This window comes from Saccopteryx leptura, chromosome 2 (genome assembly GCF_036850995.1).
Source record: "Saccopteryx leptura isolate mSacLep1 chromosome 2, mSacLep1_pri_phased_curated, whole genome shotgun sequence".
NCBI classification, from domain to species: Eukaryota; Metazoa; Chordata; class Mammalia; order Chiroptera; family Emballonuridae; genus Saccopteryx; species Saccopteryx leptura.
In genome coordinates, this window is record NC_089504.1 from 356,844,502 (window position 1) to 356,869,143 (window position 24,642).

At 44.3% G+C, this 24,642-nt stretch overlaps 1 protein-coding gene and 1 pseudogene across 1 annotated transcript; one reads left to right on the forward strand and one right to left on the reverse strand.

Annotated features, from left to right (window-relative positions):
- Positions 1-9,798: 9,798 nt before the first annotated feature.
- LOC136392367 (large ribosomal subunit protein uL13-like) lies at positions 9,799-10,721 on the reverse strand (annotated as a pseudogene).
- Positions 10,164-13,813, forward strand: LOC136392368 (olfactory receptor 4D1-like). Its single transcript, XM_066364488.1, has 2 exons — positions 10,164-10,326; positions 12,852-13,813. The coding sequence occupies exon 2, from the start codon at positions 12,878-12,880 to the stop codon at positions 13,811-13,813; it is 936 nt and encodes a 311-aa protein (XP_066220585.1). The 5' UTR covers positions 10,164-10,326; positions 12,852-12,877.
- Positions 13,814-24,642: the final 10,829 nt, after the last annotated feature.

Here is a 24,642-nt window from a genome sequence, read left to right on the forward strand (position 1 = left end):
GAGAGAAAAATTCCTGGGATTCTTCGCATCCTATTTGGACGCCATGAACCTGTTTATCCAACTCTTCTGACAAGAAAGGGTTTTTGTTCAGAGTTTTAAGTGCTTGTGCAGCCACTGCAGGATGGTAGCTCCATGACTGGAGGAGAAAAAGAGAAAGGGGACACTTCCCCACACATTTCCAATCCTGCAAGGGCTCCTTTTCCTAATCTTCTGGTAGGAAAGAGCGGGCTTTCCTTGGAGTTTTGTTTTTGTCCATGTCCTCTGACATTTCTGGGACACAAGGCTAAGTCAATAGCTATGGAAGGAAAAATGACCAGGGAACCAATCACCGTAGTGGTTGTTATTCAGGTTTGACTTCTCTCCCTAAACTGCCGGCTGCTGTTCCCTTTGCAGCATCCTCAGATGTTAATTTGCTCCTGTGACGAGTGGGAGAAGTTGAAGGGAGGCTCAGGACATCTAAGTCGTAGTTTAGATTTGCTTGGTGGGCATGCCTTTCTGGTGTGATCTCATTGTCCCTGGGATATTATTCTGCTCTTTAGTCTTTTATTTCTGATAACAACTTTGTGTGGGGTCCTTGATATTTTCTGTGGCTCATTTTCACGTGAAAGTAATTTTGCTAAACTTTTAGAAGGGGGCATGATTCACACATCTCCCCTCTCCCTTTGTTTTCTATGTAGTATTTGAATATGTGGTTTCTTGTTTTCTGAGAATTACTAGCTCTGTCAGAACTCGCTCAATCCTCCCCGTCTTTTCTTGTCCGTATCTTCTGTTTCCTTTGTCTCTGTTCTCTCGCCTGGGTCTGTTTTGATCCCCTTCCCAGCAGTGTGTCCTGTGTGTGGGCTGTGAGAAGGCTCTGGCCGGTCGGTTCTGAGCTCCTGTTACTGACACGGCTCCAGTCCCTTCAGTTTGGACTCCAGCCTTCTTGCATTCCTGCTCCACTACATATGGAAGAACCGCTCTGCTTCAGCTGCTGTTTTTGAATTGCTCTGCCATACTTTCCAAGGAATCTCTGTTGGATATTTTTAAAAATCAAAACCATTGGGGTAATGTTAGTTAATAACATTATATATGTTGCAGGTGTATAATTCTATAATTCATCACCTATATATATATTATGTTCTGTGCTCATCAACCAAAGTATAGTGTCCTTCCGTTACCATATACTTGACCTCCTTTGCCTTCTTTGTCTTCCTTCCCAGTACACCCTTTCCCTCCCCTTCTGGTAACCATCGTACCCTTGTCTGTGTCTTATGAGTTCGTTTATTGTGTTCCATTTTATATCCTGTTGGCTATTTTTTATTATCTTCCTTTTGGGTCCCCCAGGCCCCTTGTGCTTCTCTCTGCCTCCTCCTTCACAGGTGCTGATACCGTACAACCCTTGTGCATGGACTTTCCTTACACACATGCTGGAGTCCATGGATATTTACTTTGCTATCTATTGCTCTGCTTATTTAAAAAAATGTTTATCTAACTGACTTCAGAGAAAGAGAAAGGGAAAAAGAGAGACAGAGACAGGAACATTGATCTGTTCCTGTATGTGCTCTGGCCGGGGATCAAACTGGCAACCTCTATGCTTTGGGATGATGCTCTAACCAACTGAGCTACCTGGCCAGGCATGCTGTTGTTTTATTTTTTTTTAACTGATTGATTTTAGAGAGACAGAGAAGAGAAGATGGAGAGAGAGAGAGAGAGAGAAGCATTTATTTGTTGTTCCACTTAATTATGCATTAATTGGTCGCTTCCTGTGCATGCCCTGATCTGGGATGGAACCTGCAACCTTGGTGTTTTCAGACAACACTCTAACCAACTGAGCTAACTGACCAGGGCCTGTGCTGCTGGGTTTCCCCCCCAATTGTTTTCTTTTAGATATTTTGGAATAGAAGCTGAGAAAGCTTAAGTGACATTCCAAAGGACATTCAGTTGATTTGTAGCTCTGACACTAGTGCCCATCGTCCAGCAGGGTTACACTTTGAGGAACTAGAACAAGAAGAGCAAACTAAACCCAAAGCCAGCAGAAAGAAGAAAATTAAGATTAGAGCATAAATGTATGAAATAGAGAACAGAAAAACAGTACTCAGTGAAATCAAAGGTGATTCTTTGAAAACATGGACAAAACTTACAAGCCTTTAGCTAAACTGACTTTAAAAAAAGAGAGAAGACATAAGTAAAAGCAGAAATGAAAGTGGAAACACCAGCCCTATAGTAATGAAAAGGGTTATAACAGAATACTAGGAGGAATTATACACCAATAAATTAGATAATCTAGATTAAATGGAAAAATTCCTAAAAACACACAAATTACCAAAGAAATTACTTAAGAAGTAATAGAAAAGTCTCAACAGACTTCAAACAAGCAAAAAATTGTATTTAAAAAAAAAAACCTCCCAAAAAAGAAAAGTACAGAACCAGATGGTTTTACTGGGTGAAGTCTACCAAACATTTAAAGAAGATGTAGCACCAGTACTGCTCAAATGCTTCCAAAAATAGAAGCAAAAGAAGGATTACCTAACACATTCTATAAGGGCAGCGTTACCCTGATACCAAAGTCAAACAAAGACATCACAAGAAAACAGACCCACAGGCCAGTATTTCTTTTACATATAGGTGTAAAAATCCTTTAAAAAAATACCAGCAAACCAAATTCAGCAGCAAATTAAAAGGATTATATGCCATGGCCAAGTGGGATTTATCCCAGAAATGCAAAGATGGCTTAGCATAAGAAAAATCAATCAATGTAAGACACTACATTAATAAAATGAAGGAAAACCCACATAATCATCTCAAGAGATGCAGAAGCATTTGAAAATATTTAACACCCTTTCATGATAAAAACACTCAGCAAATTAGGAATATAAGGGACTCATTTATGAAAACCCCACAACAAACATCATTCTCAATGGTGAAAACTAAAAGCTTCCGCCCTCTGAGATGAGGAATAAGAAAAAGATGCCCATTTTACTACTGCTATTTAATGTTATACTGAAAATTCTAGCCAGAGCAATTAGGCAAGAAAAAGAAATAAGATACCCACATTAGGAAGGAAGAAAACTATATTTCAGCTGACATGATTGTATATATACAGAATATTCCTAGGGGGAGGGGTTGAAGGGGAGGAGGATGAAGAAGGGAGTAAAGAAGTACAAATATATGATGACGGAAAATGATTTGACTTTGGGTGATGGGTATACAACACAATCAACAGTTTAAATGCTATGGAGATGCTTATCTGAAACTGATGTACTCTTATTGATCAGTGTCACCCCATTGCATTTAGTTTTCTAAATAAAATTTTAAAAAGGGAGAAAATCCCATAGAATCCACAAATAAAAGTATTAGAGGTAATAAGCAAATTCAGCAAAGTTGCAGGGTCCAAGATCAACACACAAATATACCGTTTGCTTCTATAAACTAGTAAAAGGCAATTATAAAAAGACGTTTAGGCCCTGGCCAGTGGCTCAGTGGATAGGGCATCATTCTAGTGTGCCAAGGATGTGAATTGATCCTAGGTCAGGGCACATAGAAGAATCAATCAGTGAATGCATAAATAAATGGAACAACAAATCAATGTTTATCTCTCTCTCTCTCAAATAAATCAATAAAAAAAATCTTTTTCTAAGTTATCATATAACACAGCGTGCCCACTGCTAGGTATATATCCAAGATAATTAAAAACATATGTTCAGGCTCTGGCTGGTTGGCTCAGTGGTAGAGCGTCAGCCTGGCGTGCATGAGTCCTGGGTTCGATTCCCAGCCAGAGCACACAGGAGAAGCACCCATCTGCTTTTCCACCTCTCCCCCTCTCCTCCCTCTCTGTCTCTCTCTTCCCCTCCTACAGCCAAGGCTCCATTGGAGCAAAGTTGGTCTGGGCACTGAGGATGGCTCCATGGCCTCTGCCTCAGGTGCTAGAATGGCTCTGGTTGCAACAGAGCGACGCCCCAGATGGGCAGAGCATTGCCCCCTGGTGGGCATGCTGGGTGGATCCTGGTCAGGCTCATGCAGGAGTCTGACTGCCTCCCCATTTCCAACTTCAGAAAAATACAAAACAAAACAAAACATATGTTCACACAAAAATTTGTGTACAAATGTATAGCAGCATAATTTATAGTAGTCAAAAGTAGTAACAATCTAAATGTTCAAGAACTGATTAATGGCTAAATAAAAGATTTTTCAGTCATAACAGGAAGGAAGTTGACACATGCTGCAACATGGATGAACCTTGAAAACATTATGTGAAGAGAAGGAAGCAAGGCATAAAATACCACATATTATATGATTCTGTTTATATGAAATGTCCAGAATAAGCCAATTCATAAGGACGAGAAGCAGCTCAGTCACTGTCAGGAACTGGGGAGAGAACAGAACGGGTAGTCGCTGATAAAAAATACGGGGGTTCCTTTTGGAGTGATAAAAATGTTCTCAAGTCAGATAGTGGTGATGGTTACACAAGCTTGTGAATACACTAGAACCCACTGAACTGTGTACTTTAAAATCATGAACTTTATGGTTCACCGATTTATACTGGGAAGGTCACTATGGCTGTGAGGAGAATAGATCCGAGGTTGGGGTGAGAGACACCTTAACAATTATCCATGTGAAAAAGGCTTCAGACTTTACACAGCAAGGGTCAGGAACCTATGGCTTGCGAGCCAGATGTGGCTCTTTATGGCTGCATCTGGCTGCAGACAAATCTTTAATAAAAAATAATAATAATAACGTTAAAAATATAAAACATTCTCATGTATTACAATCCATTCATTTCCTACCATTCATGTTCATGGTTGTGGTGGCTAGAGCCAATTACAGCTGTCCTCCAGGACAACACCAAATTTTTATTGGATAATGCGTAACGTACACGGGTTGTTGTGAGGTCAGGAAGCAAACTTCCCTCCTTTTAATCAAGTAGTCAGCTAGCTAATTGCAGAAACCCTTTTGATGAAGAAGATTGTTAAAAGAAAAAAAGATGAGGAGTATCGTACTTTTCAGCAGGAATGGACAGAGGAATTGGCCTTTGTGGAGAGAGCAGGTTCTGCAGTGTGTCTAATTTGCAATGATAAAAGTGCATTGATGAAACAGTCAAATATAAAGCGGCACTTCGACACACGCCATACTACATTTGCATCGAAATATCCAGTGGGGGACAGCAGGAAGAAAGCATGTCAAGAGCTACTGTGCAGAGTGCAAGCTAGTCAGCAGCAACTCTGTGTTTGGACCCAACAAGGGGACTGGAATTCGGCTAGCTTTTCTGGTGCTTTAGCAATTGTGAGAAATGGAAAGCTATTCACAAATGGGAAGTATGCCAAAACATTTATGCTTGATGTTGCCAGTAAACTTTTTGAAGACTTTTCAGATAAAGACAAGATAATCAAATGAATAAAAGACATGCCTCTGTTGGCAAGAACTGTTCACGATCGTACCATCATGATGGCAAATCAAATTGAGGCAACACAAGTGAAGGACATAAATGCAGCACCATTCTTTTCTCTCACTTTGGATAAGTCAACAGATGTAAGCCATTTATCCCAGTTCAGCATGATTGCAAAGTATGCTGTCAGTGACACACTACGTGAGGAAAGTCTTGCTGTTTTGCCTATGAAAGAGACAACAAGAGGGAGGGATTTATTTAAGTCTTTCACTGAGTTTGCTAAAGAAAAAAAATCTACCGATGGATAAATGTATTTCAGTGTGTACTGATGGTGCTCTGTGCATGGTGGGGAAAAACAGAGGATTCATAGCGCTTCTTCATGAACATGAAAAGAGACCCATCCTAAGTTTTTACTGCATCCTACATCAGGAGGCGCTTTGTGCTCAGATGTGTGGTGAGCAGGTTGGTGAGGTGATATTGCTGGTCATTTGCATGGTCAACTTTATTATTGCCTGAGCTTTAAATGATCGCCAGTTTAAAACACTGCTGGATGAAGTTGGGAATAATTATCCTGGTCTGCTTCTGCACAGCAATGTGCATTAGTTGTCAAGAGGGAAGGTGCTCAGCCATTTCGTGGCTTGTCTGAGCAAAATTTGGACTTTTCTTGAAATGAAAAATGTTGAGCATGCTGAGTTAGCTAACACTGAGTAGCTCCTGAAGTTCTACTATCTCATGGACATGATTGAACATCTGTCAATGTGAAAATGCAAGGCGTTGGAAATACAGTCTTATTCCTTCAACAAGCAGTGTTTGCATTTGAAAACAAGCTGGAACTCTTCATCGCCAACACTGAAACAGGTCGTTTACTACACTTTGAAAAACTGGGGGAGTTCAAAGATGCATGCACAGCAAGTGACCCTGCTCAACACTGATCTCCAGCAGCTGGCGGGCTTCACATCTAATCTCCTACAGTCATTCAAAGCGCGCTTTGGAGAATTTCGTGAGCGCACTCGTCTTTTTAAGTTCGTCACCCATCCACACAAGTGTGCAGTAGACAGCGCCAACCTGAGTTACATCCCTGGTGTCTCCATCAGAGATGTTGAGCTACAAACTGCTGACCTGAAGGCCTCAGACATGTGGGTGAATAAGTTCAAGTCACTGAATGAAGATCTGGAAAGACTTGCACGACAGCAAGCAGAGTTGGTGAGCAAATGCAAGTGGGGAGAAATGAAAAAACTTCAATCCGTGGACCAGCTGATTGTCAAAGCTTGGAATGCGCTTCCCATCACATACCACACACTGCAGCATGTGAGTATTGCTGTACTGACAATGTGTGGCTCTACGTATGCATGTGAGCAGTCTTTCTCACATCTAAAGAACATTAAGACCAACCTACAATCACGTTTAACGGATGAAGTCTCAACGCCTGCATGAAGCTTAACCTTGCCACGTATCAACCAGATTACAAAACCATCAGCAAAACCATGCAGCACCAGAAGTCGTATTAATGGTAAGAAGTACTTTATCCATCACTGGTTAGCAACAGCATAACAACATTATTAAAAAGAATTCAGAGACTTATTGTACTTTAAAAGTGTTGGTCTTACATAAAATGCACACATTTACTTGTATTTAGTGTTAAACATATTGTATGGCTCTCACGGAATTACATTTAAAAATATGTGGCATTCAAGGCTCCATTGGAGCAAAGATGGCCCGGGCGCTGGGGATGGCTCTGTGGCCTCTGCCTCAGGCACTAGAGTGGCTCTGGTCGCAACATGGCGACGCCCAGGTTGAGCAGAGCATCGCCCCATGGTGGGCGTGCCGGGTGGATCCCGGTTGGGCGCATGCGGGAGTCTGTCTGACTGTCTCTCCCTGTTTCCAGCTTCAGAAAAATGCAAAAAAAAAAAAAAAAAAAAAAAAAAAAAAAAGAAAAAAGAATAGTAAAAAAATATGTGGCATTCATAGTTCTCTCAGCCAAAAAGGTTCCCGACCCCTGCTATACAGATTGTGACCTGGACCATGTCCTTGGACGTGTCTTACTTTTTCTTTTTTTAAATTGAATTTATTGGGGTGACACTAGTAAGATAATTATACAGGTTTCAGGTGGCCAATTCTAGAACACATCTCTGTACACTGTATTGTGTGTCCCTCCCCCCCCAGGTCAGGTCTTCGTGCATCACCATCTATCCCCCCTACCCCCTCCTCCTCCTCTCTGTCTCACTCTTTCCGTTACAGTTGTGATAGCAGACGGTGGAACCTTGTGCTGTCCATGGTGCTGACCTCGGGGAATTAGTTCTTGAGAACCTTTCTGAGAATTCCTTTTCCTTAAGGGCTCTTCTCCTTCTTCATCTTGGTCCTGTGATCAGTGCCCCTGCAGAGTTTATAATGGTGCATCTGATGCAACAGTTCACATACTTTTTAATGACTCCCATTGTTCTTGCCCTCAGCAGCCTGAGATCAGCATCAATTCACAAATTAAGCCTAAGTTTTGTCCTCTGAGGAATGTCCCTTTCCCTTAAGACCAATCCTACATGTGTTCCCAGTCCTAGAGAGGTCAGAAAAATGGGGCTGCAAGAGAAGGATGGCCTGGAATCAGGGAGGTTCTAAGTCTGTTTGGCCTCTTTGGGCTGGAGGTAGGTGATGCTCCAGCATCTTCCCCATGGACAAGTCAGCCCTGAGACGGCTCCTGCCAAAGCCTACCAGGACATGGGGTGGAGGGGAGGTATGGGGGAGTCATTGGGCAAGAGTTCTGGGGACACAGGATTTGGGGAAGAGTTGATCTTCTCTGGAACTAAGCCGTCTGTCTGTACCGGTTTATGTGTTGGGTGGAATCTAGGACAGAGGGTGGGAGGGAGAGCAGAATATAGAGGCAACTGGTTCCCCCACTCCCGCCTCCCACTTACAGTTTACAGCTTCTTTGCACACCTAGGAGAGCAAACCAGCCCTCTCTCACACTTCCCACCCTCTAACGTTCCCCTTTTCATCTTCTTTTATTCCTCCTCCTTCCTCCTCCTGCTCCTGCTGCCCTTCCCACTCACCTCCCGTTCTCATTCCTTTTTTATGGCTTCACCTCCATCTTCTCCTTCCTTAGAGCGTGTGTTTAATGAAAACTGTTCATGCTCCCAAGATGACTAACAACTAGGTTCACCCCCATTTTTGGAACCACTTACTCCTGTCCCCTCCTCTCCCTCTGTCCTGTGTGGACTGATTTCCTGAGAGCAGGCAGGTGGGAGAGGAGACTGAGTAACGACAGAAAAGGGCCTGGCATCCTTCCATTACCCCATGCACATCATGCCCCTCCTTTATGTCTCTTTGTTTTCTTTCCCATCTGGAATCCCCCCCAAATTGACTCCCTGTGCAGGTAGGTGAAAGAATCATTTCCAAAGACTCTAATGCGTGTGTAGAAAGAATGCTGCCAGAGATAAGCAGATGCTTCCAGGCTCATAAGTCTGGTGATGCTGGGAATTAGGACCCTTGGGTGCCCTTCCAGGTCCCTTAAACTGAACTCTTTCATGCAGAGGCTACTGTGTCTCCTCTCCCCTCTCTCAGTGGTCTGACCCATCCTGGGGTGCCATCCACTATAAAAATAGCAAGCATTCTTTTGGGAAGCATCTCTGAGACAGGTTATATGTGCTCTAGGAACTGTGTAGACTAAATATATCAGGTTTACATTGAATTGCAACCACATGTGAGGCGACAGAGCCATCCTTATGGAAAAACAGCAATACGTGGCAGTGCATGAAAGAGCTAATTACTCCCGGGCCTTGGAGGAGGGGTAGAATTCAGATAAGTGAACAGGATGGGGACACAGTCAGGGTGAGCACTGACTGACAAAGGGCACTGAGAACTGAGGAGCTTAGTTTGGTTGAAGTCAAAGATTCTTAGAGGGAAGTAAAGAGAATTGCAGTTAAGAGTGCAATTCTGGGACTAATCAGACCTAGCTTAGGGTCTGAGCTCTGCTACTCATTCTCTGTGTGACCTAGGGAAAATTACTTAACCTCTTTAAGCCTCAGTTTACCTATCTGTAAAGTGGGGATAAGTAATAGTGCTTACTGTATTTCAGATGCATGAGAATAATGCATGGAAATTCAATAGGATATTTACAAATGCTTATCATAGGGCTAGCACATAGTAAACACTCAATAAACGTTTACTACCACAATGACAATTACTACTGTAACAATAAATATTTTACTACTGCTGCTGAGTGGCAGATGAGTCTGCAAAGAAAGGTAGGAATCAGGTTGTGTGGAAGCCCCTGAAAACCCATCTAAGTGTGAATTCTTTCCTGTAGACAATGAAGAAATGTGGACATTTTGTTGTTGTTGAGGAATTAACAGTCAATTTTACTAGGTTCAGACCAGGAGCCCATGGGTGTTGAGGACTTCTCTATTTGTCCATTTTCCCCCCCCTCTACCTTTTAAAGTCCTGTTTCATAGCCCCTTGAGCTGTTTTCTTTTCTTCCAGGAATAAATCTAGGCCTTTTCCTTCCTCTTCTCCAGGGTGCCCGTGACGGTCTGGTGCTTCCGGCCAATGTCATGAACCCAGCACCCTAGGTAGGCAAACTTTCATGCAGGTTTCAGATGCCCAACTTTGAGGGCGGCAGGAACCACCATTGGCCTTTTCTTGTCCTAAGGCAGTAGAATTTCGTCAAACACCTTGCCATGGTCCGAGGAGACCAGGCCTCACTCGGTCTTGTGGGGCAGCACACCCCACGCGGTCCACCGAATATGCAGCTGGGGACTCGGACGTGGTAGGGGCCGCAGGACGGGTTGGTGTTCCCTCGCTCGCCCAGGAGGAAGGCCCGGTACTATAGCTTGTTTCTGTAGAAATCGTCAGAAATACTGATGCCCTCACAGCACGTGACCACCGCCTCTGGCCCAGCAATACCTGCCTGACCACGGTGGCTGCCAGGTGGCCCGGGAGATGACCGGGACCATCAAGCACTTCCACAGCTGCCGGTAAGAACTGTGGACATTTTTTTTTTTTGAATAAAAATCTGATCTAGAGGGGAAAATATCTTTTAGGAAGTTGACTTATGTATGATATGTGCATCTCTGGTAAAGAAGGGTATGATAGTTGTAATCTTAATATAAAGATAAAAATAGAGATAATAAGCGATGTTGTTGGCATTTGAGGAATTAATGCCCAGGTGGGAGGGTTGGGGGTGAAGGTTAGGGGTCAGGACTTTAACCTGTTGCCCGTGCAGTCTCACCTCCACAAGGACACAAAGCCAGAGACAAGAAACCTATTACCATCTGCTGGGGTTGCTCTGACAACAGCCCAGGAAGTCAGCGTCGGCTTGGCTCTTGCCTGTCTCAAAGCTTCCTGCCCTAACGGGCTGGGACAAGGCCATTATCCCCCTGTATAATCACATTCTTCTCCTTCACGAGGCTGCCAGGGCCTCTCGGTTGCCCATGGAGACGCTTTGCAAATAGTCCTATGCTGGGCGTCGGTGTCGCCACAGAATAAACAGAGTGCCTCTTTTTGGAATATCATTTTAACACAAATATTTAGAATAAATGTGAGTTTTAGGTAAGGTAAACAGAGCAATATTTGGAGCACTGTAATACCTCACAGATAGTTTTAGAGATAATTCTGTTTTATATTTGTCTACAGAAGCTGGTAAGTTGTTTTTACATATATTTATCCGCTTCTCGTAAAAAGAGCGTCCGTGTGGGTCTGCTCTCCTTCCCACATGTCAGGCAGGAGTCGGGGGGAGAGCTCTTTCTGTTGCCTGTGATCTTCCTGGAGAGAAGCCTTGGCAAGTTTTCCTGAACCTATTAAACAATTTTGAAAAAGTGTAACCCAAGGGAATAGGTTTTAACACCAAAGAACTCAGTTTATTTTTCAAGTGACTGTCTTCTCAAACTTTCACTTGCTGAACTAAAGAAAATGCTTCTTCCCTATCCTGTATTTTATATAACACCTTGGTCTTATCAAAGTTTTACAGCCACAATACTCAAAAAAAAAATTAAATCTTTTCAAAGATTAACTAGAGAGATAATAGAAAATTCACGTAAGTTTTAAAATATAAAATATGAGAGTTCAAGGAAAGTTTGCCCTTGTCCTGGGCTGCACTGAGTTCCTCTGCAGATGGCCTCGTCAGGAAAAATGCCGTAGAGAAGTTTTTCTGTGGACAAGTTTCTGCCGGGCGTGGTGGCGCGCGCCTGTAGTCCCAGCTACTCGGGAGGCTGAGGTGGGAGGATCGCTTGAGCCCAGGAGTTCTGGGCTGTAGTGCGCTATGCCGATCGGGTGTCCGCACTAAGTTCGGCATCAATATGGTGACCTCCCGGGAGCGGGGGACCACCAGGTTGCCTAAGGAGGGGTGAACCGGCCCAGGTCGGAAACGGAGCAGGTCAAAACTCCCGTGCTGATTTGTGGACAAGTTTGAGAAGCACTAATTATCCCAGCTTTTCCCTTCACATTTGTCTCTGAATTTGCCCATGACAGTTTCATCTAACACACCTCTCTTCCTTCAACAATGAACCATATAAAGTTCCTCAGACATCTGCCAGGAGGAAGCATCTATTTGTTTATTTAAAATTGTTAGTCTCTACTTTTTATACTCTCAAGATTTTTTGCGCCTAGGTTGATGATACTTGTGGTCCCAGGAACTTGCCAACATGTTCATTCATTCATTGATTCAGTTGTTTTTGTGAAGCCTGTGGCTCATAAGGCACATTTGGAGTAGAGCAGGTATGAATCAGATGGGAAAGCCAGGGACCAGGACGGCCTGTACTACAATGTAGGAAGTGGTTAGGGAGACAGGTCTGTGAAAACCTTGAAAACGTATTCATTTCCGTGGAAGGCTCTCCTAAGCTTCATCTTGGAGTAATACAGTAATGATCTTTTTTTTTTTTTTTTTTGTATTTTTTTGAAGTTGGAAGCGGGGAGGCAATCAGACAGACTCTCGCATACGCCCGACTCGGATCCACCCGGCATGCCCACCAGGGGGCGATGCTCTGTCCATCTGGGGCACTGCTCTGCCGCAACCAGAGCCATTCTAGCACCTGAGGCAGAGTCCATGGAGCCATCCTCAACACCTGGGCCAACTTTGCTCCAATGGAGCCTTGGCTGCAGGAGGGGAAGAGAGAGACAGAGAGGAAGGAGAGGGGGAGGGATGGAGAGGCAGATGGGCGCCTCTCCTGTGTGCCCTGGCTGGGAATAGAACACTGGGACTTCCACACTACCACTGAGCCAACCAGCCAGAGCTGATACAGTAACAGTCTTTTTTTTTTTTTAATTTTTTATTTATTCATTTTTAGAGAGAGAAGAGAGAGAGCAGGGGGAAGGACCAGGAAGCATCAACTTCCATATGTGCCTTGACCAGGCAAGCCCGGGGTTTTGAACCGGCAACCTCAGCATTCCAGGTTGACATTTTATCCACTGCGCCACCACAGGTCAGGCTAGTAACAGTCTTGATCAACTCCATCCTGACACTCCACAGGAAAATGATTGAATTTTCATAATTTTTGTTTTGCAGGTTTCTCTCTAGGTATGTGAGGAACCATGAGACCACAGAACATCACATGGGTGTCAGAGTTTGTCCTCGTAGGGGTCTCTCAGACCCAGGAACTCCAGAAATTGCTGTTCCTGGTGTTTCTATTTGTCTATGTCACCACCATCATGGGAAACCTCCTTATCATGGTCACAGTGACTTTTGACTCCCGACTCCACATACCGATGTATTTTCTGCTTCGGAATCTGGCTGTCATCGACCTCTGCTCTTCAACGGTCATTTCTCCGAAGATGCTGGCCGACTTCTTCCATGAGACCAAGACTGTCTCCTACCGGGGCTGTATGGCCCAGGTCTTCTTCTTCCATCTCTCGGGAGGAGCAGCAGTCTTCTTTCTCTCAGTCATGGCTTATGATCGCTACGTAGCCATTTCCCGCCCCCTTCACTACGTCACCATCATGAACACTCGACTGTGTGCGGGGTTGGTGGTGGCTGCCTGGCTCGGGGGCTTTGTCCACTCCATTGTCCAGCTGGCTCTGATGCTCCCACTGCCTTTCTGTGGTCCCAATGTCGTGGATAACTTCTACTGCGATGTCCCACAGGTGCTGAGACTCGCCTGCACCGACACCTCCCTCCTAGAGCTCCTGATGATCTCCAACAGTGGGATGCTGGTACTCCTCTGGTTCCTCCTCCTTCTGGCCTCTTACACAGTCATCCTGGTGATGCTGAGGGCCCACTCGGGGGAGGCGAGGAGGAAGGCCGCTTCCACCTGCACCGCCCACATCATCGTGGTGTCCATGGTCTTCATTCCCTGTATCTACATCTACTCCCGGCCCTTCACCACCTTCCCCATGGACAAGGCTGTGTCCATCAGCTACACGGTCGTGACCCCCATGCTCAACCCCATGATCTACGCCCTGAGGAACCAGGAGATGAAGGCAGCAGTGAAGAGGTTAAGCAAGCGCCTAGTGATTTGCAACAGGGGGTGAACTTTAGATAGGTTGACTTTATTTTATTCTTTTAAATGTTTACTGTATTGATTTTAATTTTTTATTTATTTATTTTTATTTTTTTTCTTTACAGGGACAGAGAGAGTCAGAGAGTGGGATAGATAGGGACAGACAGGAATGGAGAGAGATGAGAAGCATCAATCATCAGTTTTTTGTTGCGACACCTTAGTTGTTCATTGATTGCTTTCTCATATGTGCCTTGACCGAGGGCCTTCAGCAGACCGAGTAACCCCTTGCTGGAGCCAGCGACCTTGGGAGCATTTTTTATTTTGCTCAAGCCAGATGAACCCGCGCTCAAGCTGGCAACCTCGGGGTCTCGAACCTGGGTCCTTCCGCATCCCAGTCCGACGCTCTATCCACTGCGCCACCGCCTGGTCAGGCTACTGTATTGATTTTAGAGAGAGAGAGGAAGGGAGGAAGAGACAGACAGGAACAGCAATCTGCTCCTATATGTGCCCTGACCGCGGATCAAACCAGCAACCTCTACACTTCGGAACAATGCTCTAACCAGCTGAGCTATCCAGCCAGGGCTAAATGGTGACAACCTTCTCTCTGAACTTCTATTTTCCCACATGAAAGTGCAGAGTGTAATAATTAAGATTAAATTATTATTTCTATGGACCTACTCCTGTGTCAGCTACTACGGTAGGCGCCTTCACCCTTTTATCTCATTCTCACAAAACTGGTCATGAACACGTTATTTTTATACTGACCAGTTTACAGGTGAGGAGACTCTGAGAGAAAATGACTTGCTCAATAACGGGCAGCAAGTGACTGGCAGAGGCTGACCAGGCACGTGGTTCTTCTTCAACTTTAAGAGGCGGAGATCTGCGTGGGATTTGAAACTCAGGGTCTCCCACGACCACAAGGGAACACCTAGAGGCTTCCTCCTCTGTGGATCAATATCTGTGATAAATGGTCAATAGTTTCATCTTAACTCTGGAACAATCACATTCTTTTCTGCTCCCTGCCTCTCTGCCTCATTACCCCCTGGGGCTGTGGTCGGCAAACTCATTAGTCAACAGAGCCAAATATCAACAGTACAACGATTGAAATTTCTTTTGAGAGCCAAATTTTTTTAACTTAAACTATATAGGTAGGTACATTCCTTATCGAGGTAGCACCTGCACGTGATATTTTGTGGAAGAGCCACACTCAAGGGGCCAAAAAGCCGCATGTGGCTCGCGAGCCGCAGTTTGCTGACCACTGCAGGAGGCAGTCTCACTTTTAACATTGTATAAACAGTTCCCATAAAGACACTTGCCCTTTGGATTTTTTTCCCTACTAAATACTCCTTGGATAATCTGCAAACTATTCTACTTTCCACACAGTCTTTCCATCATTAGACGATGTGGCTGAGAGGGGAGGATGCAGGATGGAGGGAACCAATGGTAGGAGGGGCAGAGCCCTTCTATCAGTGTTCCAGAAATGGGGTGGGGAGTTCAGTTCCAAGGCTAACACCTCGTGGATGTTCTCCCTGACTTCCTGCACTGAAATGAGGGCTCCTTGAGGGCAGAGGCTATGCCCTCACCTTTAAGTACCCCCCCCCGGCACCTTGAACAGTACCTTACCCAGAGAGGCACTGCTCTTTTTCCTGCGTCTTGTTCTTTCCCTGTAAATTTCAGAACCTACTTTTTATTTCTGTCTCTCTAGTTTATGTTTATATTCGCTCCCTCCATCTCCTTTGAGGCATGCTTTGTAAAAGTCTCTGGCCATGTATAATGTTGATTCAAAGTTAAGAAGACAATGCAGGTCCTGGCCAGTGGCTCAGTGGGTAGAGCGTCAGCCCAGCGTATGGACATCCTGGGTTTGGTTCCTGGTCAGGGCACACAGGAGAAGCAACCATCTGCTTCTCTCCTCCTCCCTCTGCCACTTCTCCCCTTCTGTCCCTCCCATAGTCAGTGGCCCTGAGCACTGAGGATAGCTCAGTTGGTTTGAGCACATCAGCCTCAGGTGCTAAAAATAACTCAGTACCCAAGCATCATCCCCATAGGGAGGCTGCCTGGTGGATCCTGGTCAGGGTACATGTGGGAGGCTGCCTCACTATCTCCCCTTCTCTCACCTAAAAAAAATACAATAAAAAAGGAAGATAATGCAGAAAATGCAGAAGCCTTTTGCTTCTTCTTCCCTTCCAGCAACCATCCCATCCAAGAAACAAGTCTTTTGGGTTGTCCTAAGCCATCAAGGCAACTCCGACTTCCCCTCCTCCACCTCTGCTTTCCTGACTCCTTCGCACCCTGCTCCCTGTTCGCAGTGGACCTGAGGAGATGAGGGCAGAGAAATGGACAAGTGTCGTCGTTGATCGGTGTGGTCCCTCCGAACACCTTTTCCTTCTTTTACATTAAGTTCCTTTAAATGACTGATGACACTTTTCTCGTCCTCCAGCTTGTCCCTTCTCCAGACGTAACATCTGCATTCCTTCAATTGTGCCCACTGTGACGAGTTTCCTGAGTCCACCATCCTTCTGTATCTTCTCACCTATGACACAGCTCATAAGATGTGATGCTCTCACCAAATGACACACTGCTGCCCTGGGGGTGTGAACTCTCTAGAAAACGACGATTATCCCCTTTTAAACAAGTATTGTAAGGATGCTTTTGACCGCAAATAGCAGAAAAACCAGAAACAGTGGCTTAAATAATGAAGAAATTATTATCTTACCTAAAAGAGATTAGAAGACAGGAAATTTCCAACTTGGCTAATTCAGCAGCTCAAGCTGTTTAGGGGTCAAGGATTGGATGCTCTGGAATTCCTTGACTTTTCCCTCATGATGGCAATATGGCTGCCAAACTTTCAGGCATCAGATCTTTATATTCAAATAATCTAGAAAAAAGGAATAGAAGAGGCATCCATATGATTTGGGGAGAAAAATTTTTCTAGAGTTGCTCCACTCTAGAAGAAGTCTCCTATGATTTGGTGCCAGACCTGGGTCATATGGTCACCCCCGTCTGCAAAGGGCAATGGAAAGGTGAATGCTTGGCTTTTTCAGCCAGGAAGAAGAGGGCTGGGAATGGCAATCGGTGGTGTCTGTCATGATATAAGCTCCTGGAAGCAGGGAAAGACATGCTTGGCCTGACTCAAAAAAATTTCTTTTTCTTCTTTTTCCAAGTAAGAGGAGGGGAGATAGAAGGAGAGATTCCCACCTACATGTTCCCCAATTGGGATCCACCTGGCAACCCTCATCTGGGGCTGATGCTCTGCCCATCTGGGGCCATGCTCTGCAACCAAGCTATTTTTAGCACCTGAGGCAGAGGCTCCACTAAGCCATCCTCAGCATGGAGGCTGATGTGCTCAAACCAATCGAGTCATGGCTGCAGGAGGAGAAGAGAGAGAGAGAGAGAGAGAAGAGGGAGGGGGAGGTATGCAGAAGCTGATGGTCACTTCTCCTGTGTGCCCTGACCGAGAATCAAACCTGGGACATCTCACGCTGGGCCAATGCTCTACCACTGAGACAACCGGCCAGGGCCTCAAAAAATCTTGACATGGGTCATAAAATCAAATGCCTAGAGATGCCAACAGGTAATGTGAATAAGTTAATGTTTTAAAATTCAACTTTTTATTTTGAGATAATTGCAAATTCACTAGAAGTTGTAAGAAATAATAAGGACAGATGCTGTATTACCCTTTGTCCAGTTTCTCCCAGCGGTAACATTTTGCAAAACTAGAATACAATGTCACAACCAAGATGTTAATCTTGATATAGTCAGGGCATAGAACAGGACATTTGAAAAATACCTTCATTAATGTCTACAGAGAGATAAGAGAGGTTATTGCTTTCAGGAAATAAGAACAGTACACCATTTCAGAAAGTGCAATAAGAGAATGAAAGCAACTTCCTGGAAGTTAAAAATATTGTTTGCGGCACACTGTATTTTTCCAAGGTGGCTCCAGTAGTACCTTCCATTCGTGTGCTCTTTCTCACAATATGGCTCTGACATTCTTCCTGTTGAGAGGTGGGATCTTTCGTTTTCTCCCCTTGAATGTGGAAGGACTTGTGACCACAATGAGGTGGCACCATGTAACCTCTAAAGGTAGGTCATAGAAGGCAATACAGACTCTCATTAGTTCTCTTTGGAATGCCCACTCTTGGACACCAGCTACGACGTTGGGATAAAGCCCAAGCAGTGGGATGGAGAGGCCATTTGCATTTCTGTTAATATCTCAGTTGACTGTAGTTTGTCCCCAAGTAGGTTTTGCAAGAAAGACTTATGAGGACTATCTTTTCTGGGATAAATGTTTGGAAATATTTGTCTGAGTCTGACCCGTGGTGACGCAATGGATGGAGCATCGACCTGAAATGCTGAGGTCGCTGGTTGGAAACCCCAGGCTTACACAGTCAAGGCACATACGAGAAGCAACTACTACGAGTTGATGCTCCCCATTCCTCCCCCACTCTGCCTCTCTTTCTCTCTCTCTCTCCTCTCTCTAAAATCAATAAATTAAAAATCTAAAAAAAAAAAAGAAAGAAAGAAAGCTAAATCAGCAGAATCAGAACTTGAAATCACTCGTATGATAATCAGTGAGATCAACAAGTCCTGTCCCCTTCCAGAATCAGTCCAGGCTACTTTCCCGAGTCACTCAATTTTATTAAGTTATTTTTAAAATATTTTACTAATTTTAAAAAGGAGAAAGGGAGAGAAAGAAGGGGGAGGAGCAGGAGCATCAACTCCCATATGTGCCTTGACCAGGAAAAGCCCAGGGCTGTGAACTGGCGACCTCAGAGTAAGTCACTCAATTTTTTATTTATTTATTTATTTTTTTTACAGAGACAGAGAGAGAGTCAGAGAGAGAGGGATAGGTAGGAACGGACAGACAGGAATGAAGAGAGATGAGAAGCATCAATCATCAGTTTTTTGTTGTGGCACCTTAGTTGTTCATTGATTGCTTTCTCATATGTGCCTTGACCATGGGCCTTCAGCAGACCGAGTAACCCCTTGCTCAACCCAGCGACCTTAGGTCCAAGCTGGTGAGCTTTTTGCTCAAACCACATGAGCCTGCACTCAAGCTGGCGACCCTAGGGTCTCGAACCTGGGTCCTCCGCATCCCAGTCCGACGCTCTATCCACTGCGCCACTGCCTGGTCAGGCCACTCAATTTTTAACTGGACTAAAGCTCTAAATAAGAATTAGTGTTAGTACCTAGAAATAAATTTAACCAAGGAGGTAAAAGACTTGTACTTGGAAATTATAAGACAGTGAAAAAAGAAATCAAGGAAGATACAAACAAGTGGAAGCATATATTGTGTTCATGGATAAGAAGAATTAACATCATTAAAATGTCTATATTACACAAAACAATCTATAGATTCATGCAATTCCTATTAAAATACCCATGGCATACTTCACAGATCTAGAACAAATATTCCAAAATTTTTATGGAACCAAAAAAAAACCTCAAATAGCCTCAGTAATTTAGAAAATGAAGAACAAAGGGGAGGGGGTTATCACACTTCCTGATATCAAGTTATACTACAAGGCAGAATGTAATCAAAACAGCTTGGTACTGGCATTACAACAGGCATACAGATCAATGGGACAGAAAAGAGAACCCAGAAATAAACCCACGCCTATATGGTCAATTGATATTTGACTAAGGAGGTAAGAGTATACAATGGAGTAAAGACAGTTTCTTTAACAAATGGTGTTGGGAAAATTGGACAGGTACAAGCAAAACAAAAGAGACTAGACCACTAACTTTACTAGCAATATTTTTGCCAATATATCTCCACGAGCAAGTGAAATAAAGGACAAAATAAACTAATGGGACTATATCAAACTAAAAAGCTTGTGCACAGCAAAAGACATCATTAACAAATAAAAAGACAACTCACACAATGGGAGAACATATTCACTGATAAGTCTAATAAGGGGTTAATAACAAAAATTTATAAAGAACTAAATCTCAACACCAAGAAGGTAAACAATCCAAATACAAAATGGACAAAGGAACTGAATAGACACTTCTCTAAAAAGGACATACAGATAGCCAATAGGCATATGAGAAAATGTTCAACATCACTAATCATCAGAGAAATGCAAATTAAAACCACAATGAGATACCACCTCACACGAGTCAGAATGGTGCTCATCAACAAATCAACACACAATAAGTGCTGGCGAGGATGTGGAGAAAAGGGAACCCTCCTGCACTGCTGGTGGGAATGCAGACTGGTGCAGCCGCTGTGGAAAACAGTATGGAGATTCCTCCAAAAATTAAAAATAGAACTGCCTTTTGACCCAGCTACCCCACTTCTAGGAATATATCCTAAGAACACCAAACCACTAATTCAAAAGAAGATATACATCCCCATGTTTATTGCAGCATTGTTCACAATAGCCAAGATCTGGAAACAGTCCAAGGAACCTATATAATTTTATTAATCAATGCCACTCCAATAAATTTAATACTATTTAAAAAAAGAATTTTTTTTTAAAAAAAGATCTACTTCTCTTATATGAGAAAGCTTTAGATTATATTCTTATCTGCCAGGCAGATGCTTTATTTTGCCAAGTGTAAACCTTTGCAGTGGAGAAATTCAGACCAACCTGGAAATCAGAGAGAGCTCTAAGAAACCAGATAGTTTTACAGCACATCAAGGCTACAAGGCCAGTTTTGATTAATTCCTCATAATGAGGAAATCTACAGGTTTCCTGTAGAATTCATAATGAGAAAATACACAGGTTTCCTGTATCAATCTTGTACTAGATGTAGTAATGCAATGTGAAGAATGCTAGCGCTCTGGCCGGTTGGCTCAGCGGTAGAGCGTCGGCCAGGCGTGCGGGGGACCCGGGTTTGATTCCCGGCCAGGGCACATAGGAGAAGCACCCATTTGCTTCTCCACACCCCCCCCCTTTTCCTCTCTGTCTCTCTCTTCCCCTCCCGCAGCCAAGGCTCCATTGGAGCAAATGATGGCCCGGGCGCTGGGGATGGCTCCTTGGCCTCTGCCCCAGGCGCTGGAGTGGCTCTGGTCACGGCAGAGCGACACCCCAGAGGGGCAGAGCATCGCCCCCTGGTGGGCAGAGCATCGCCCCTGGTGGGCGTGCCGGGTGGATCCCGGTCGGGCGCATGCGGGAGTCTGTCTGACTGTCTCTCCCCATTTCCAGCTTCAGAAAAATACCAAAAAAAAAAAAAAAAAAGAAAAAAAAAAAGAATGCTAGCATTTTATAGATGACGTGAGTTGACTTGGACATGGATGAGGAATCAACATCCAAGGTCTGGTTTGGCAAAACAAGGGACAAGGTTTTCAGGGTAATATGTTTCCATTGTAGTCTACAAACAAACATTTCTATGACTTTCCCTTAGTAAAGGTCAATTGATGTAAAAGTGGAAGGAAAAGGTGGAGAAGAAGAAAGAAATCAGACCAGTTAATCTTGGAGATTCCATGAGAGTGAACAGTTCGTGCGGAGGAGCAAGTCGGGTTATCAGCGTGTGGTCCCAGGAACAGGAGCTCAGCCAAATCGGAGAACTTGCTACGGAAATGCAAAATCTTGGCTTCACCATTGATCAACTCAATGAAAAAGCCTGCGGCTGGGGCACACTAATTTGGTTAACAAGCTTTTCCGGTGATTCAAGGATAAGAATCACTGGTTTAAGAAATGGGTTCTTCTAAAACTCCCAGAGAGTCTCTTTCTTTTTAAAGACTTTTTTTTTTTAGCGAGTGAGACAGAAAGGAAGAATGATGAGAAGCATCAACTTATAGTTGCGTCACTTTAGTTGTTCATTGATTGCTTCACATATGTGCCTTGAGCTGGGCAGAAGTAATGGGGGGGACCCAGAGAGGAGGTCAGGAGGGGTCAAGCTAGTGACTCTGGGCTCAAGCCAGCAACCTTGGGTTTCAAGCCAGTGACCTCTGGGCTCAAGCCAATGACCATGGGGTCTATGACCCCATACTCAAGCTAGTGACCCCACACTCAAGCTGGATGAGTTTGTGCTCAAGCTGGCGACCTTGAGATTTCGAACCTGGGTCCTCAACATCCCAGGTCAACACTCTATCCACTGTGCCACCATTGGTCGGGCTCTTTTTGAAGACTTTTACCTTTTGGATCTTAGCCTGAGAATCTTACATTCTACAAATCCCTAAAATGTTCATTACCGTTGGTACTTTTGGCCCCCAAGGAAGGCCTCTCAGAGAGTATGTGTTCTTGAGACATTTAGAAAGTTTTTAACAACTCCCATTGCTCCCTTGGCCCCAGTGGTGCTCAGCCCAGTCCTGCTTCCTGAGCCCAGTCCAATAGTCTCTCCCTGAAGACACTGCCTCTTCCCCTAGGGCCGCACCCATCGCTGTGTACATGACATGTGGGTAGCGGCTGGGAAACCAAAGCTGCAGGAAGGGATCTCCGAGAAGATGGAAGACCTGAAGTCTCTCTCTCCTTCTGGTCTGAAGGAGGACGAGAGACCTGTGTTTCCTCAGCTGGAAATAGATCAGCTGTAAGAAGGATCTAGAAACACTTGTTGGAGGGTGGGTGTTGCAGTCCAGCCACGACGAGTCTATTACGGGGTCCTCAAATGGGAAAAGGTATGGAATTAAATAAATGATAAAGACTTAAAGATATATACATACAGATGGGTTCGGGAGGATGGCACAGAGAACAGTCTCCACTGTTCCTGAGCCATAACATGGCTGCTCCCAACAGCACATCAGCCTTTATTCAGGGAAAAAACGTGGTCCATTAGCAACTCAGTTGTTTCCAAGACAACTCAAAGACAACCCCCACCATACCATTCAAATCTAACTTTACACCAATAAGAAACTAGCTTCCAGCCTCTCCCGGAGAACATGGGTGGGACAAGCGAGAATCAGGTATAGCTCTTTGTCAACTAGGCAGGTGAGGTGGGGGTTTGGGCCCAGCACCTCTGTCCCCAAGATATTCAGACTGTAAAAACACCCTGTTTATATTTCGGTCCCCAACAGGTGGGGAGACTAAACAAGTGACACTGCCTTGACGGTAGCGAGTCTACGTGTGAGCAGAGCCCCGGAAGGCAATGCAGGGAGATGTGATGTTGCAAACAGGCGCCCTGGGCTGCGTGTGAAAACCCAGGGTTGGAAGACCAAGTGAAGAATTGGCCCTGTGCCTAGGAAGGAGGAAGCCGAGAGCAAAGGGTAAGGAAATACACCACAATGTTCTCCACCCAGTCACTTAAAACAAGATCACATCATTCATTGCCTACTAATACCTTAAGTTGGAAAGCATTTTTTTTTAGCAACTGTTAAATTCAAGTTTTAGGTGCTACTAAATTATTAAATTTACAATCTAGTTAAGAGAGACCACAGGGGGGGAAAAGATAAATGTATGACCCAGGTGTTTGTAAAACGTATTGGATAAAACGAACTGGAACCCAGAGAAATTACTTCCGATTGGAAGACCGAGGAGCACAGGGAAGGTGATCTCTGCATACTCAGGTTGAAGAGGCCGTAGCAGGTATTTTGGGAAACAGAATTAATCACCAAAACTACAGAAATAACCACGCATATGTTTCCTGAGGGAAAAAAGCTGATGAGTGAGGTCGGAAGCTACATTTTATTGCTTTGTGTGACATGCTGAGAGGGAGTTGCACGCATGGACATAAGTAAGTTTTCTACCTTGAACTGATCTACAAAGCACGCTGGGAGACGTCTAAGAGTTTGAGTTTTAAGCTGCGGGCACTTACACCATCATTAAGATGATAATGAGGGAGAAACCTGATTAGATAGGAGTTTAGAAAGGTCTCTTTGACAGCTATCTAGAAAATGGACCGGAGCGGAAGCAGATGGATGCAGAAGGATGAGATTAAAAAGACCTCTAATGGTAATAGTTTGCAATAGAGAGAATGGAAGGTCGAGACAAGGTGGCGGGGAGTGGGAGGCCACTTAGCCCCTCACTTGTCCCCCTCTATCTCTCATCTGCCACCTTTCTCTCCCTTAAGTCCATCCCTCCCCTGCCGCATCACCTTGGCCCTGCCTTCCTTCACTTGCTCTATTCCTTCATCTCCCTTCTTTATTCTTTTGTCGATTCTGTTTCTCTTATTTCAACATCATCCTTTGTTCTTCACTCCTGTAGTCAGTGGCATATGTTAAAATTCTTATTCCTTTCAGACGAGCTCTCCGAGTCCCCTTCCTACAATTTCATCATCTAGGACTTACTCCCGAGACTCTCTCTCCCCCTTCTACCTCTTGATCAGTAGGCACACCGTGTGTCCATGATGTGTGGGAGCTGAGGGGGTGGTGAGCACCCTCCAGCTATTTGCCCACCCAGCTGTCAATGTCACAAGCTTTTTGAGTATTAACTACGAGCAAGATTGGGCACCAATAAATGGTAAGATCCACAGGTATGCCTCCGGGAGCTTACAGGTGAATTATGGAGGAAAAACATAGGCATGTGGGAAGTTTATTAATATTATAATGTGTTAAATGTTGTATGAAAAATATGGGCAGGAAAATGTCTTAGAGACAGGAAGAAGAGGGGGTGTCTGTGGAGTGAGGCGAGTGGTTATCGTTTATTATTCCAGACCCTGTTCCAGGAACTTTATGTGTTATTTTATTTAATCCACTATTCTATAAAGAAAACATTTTTCTTCTCAACTTGCAGATGTGGAAACTGAAACCCTGAGAGGTTAAGTAGTTTACTGAAGGTCAAATCTCGAGGAAATAGAAGCCCTGAAATTTGACTGCAGGTCTGTTGGCCTCCAGGTGTCATCCCACCACTTTGTTACCCTGAATCTTTGAAGGACAGGCTGCCTTTGTGATCTCAAAAGTACACATTCCAGCAGCAACTTGTAAACATGCCAGGGACAAGGTCGTGTAATCAGCACCTGGCGATACGGTCTGCACAC

What these genes read in the sequence shown, in the direction of transcription:
- LOC136392368 (XM_066364488.1), top strand. Translation starts at nt 12,878, where the DNA reads ATGAGACCACAGAACATCACATGGGTGTCAGAGTTTGTCCTCGTAGGG.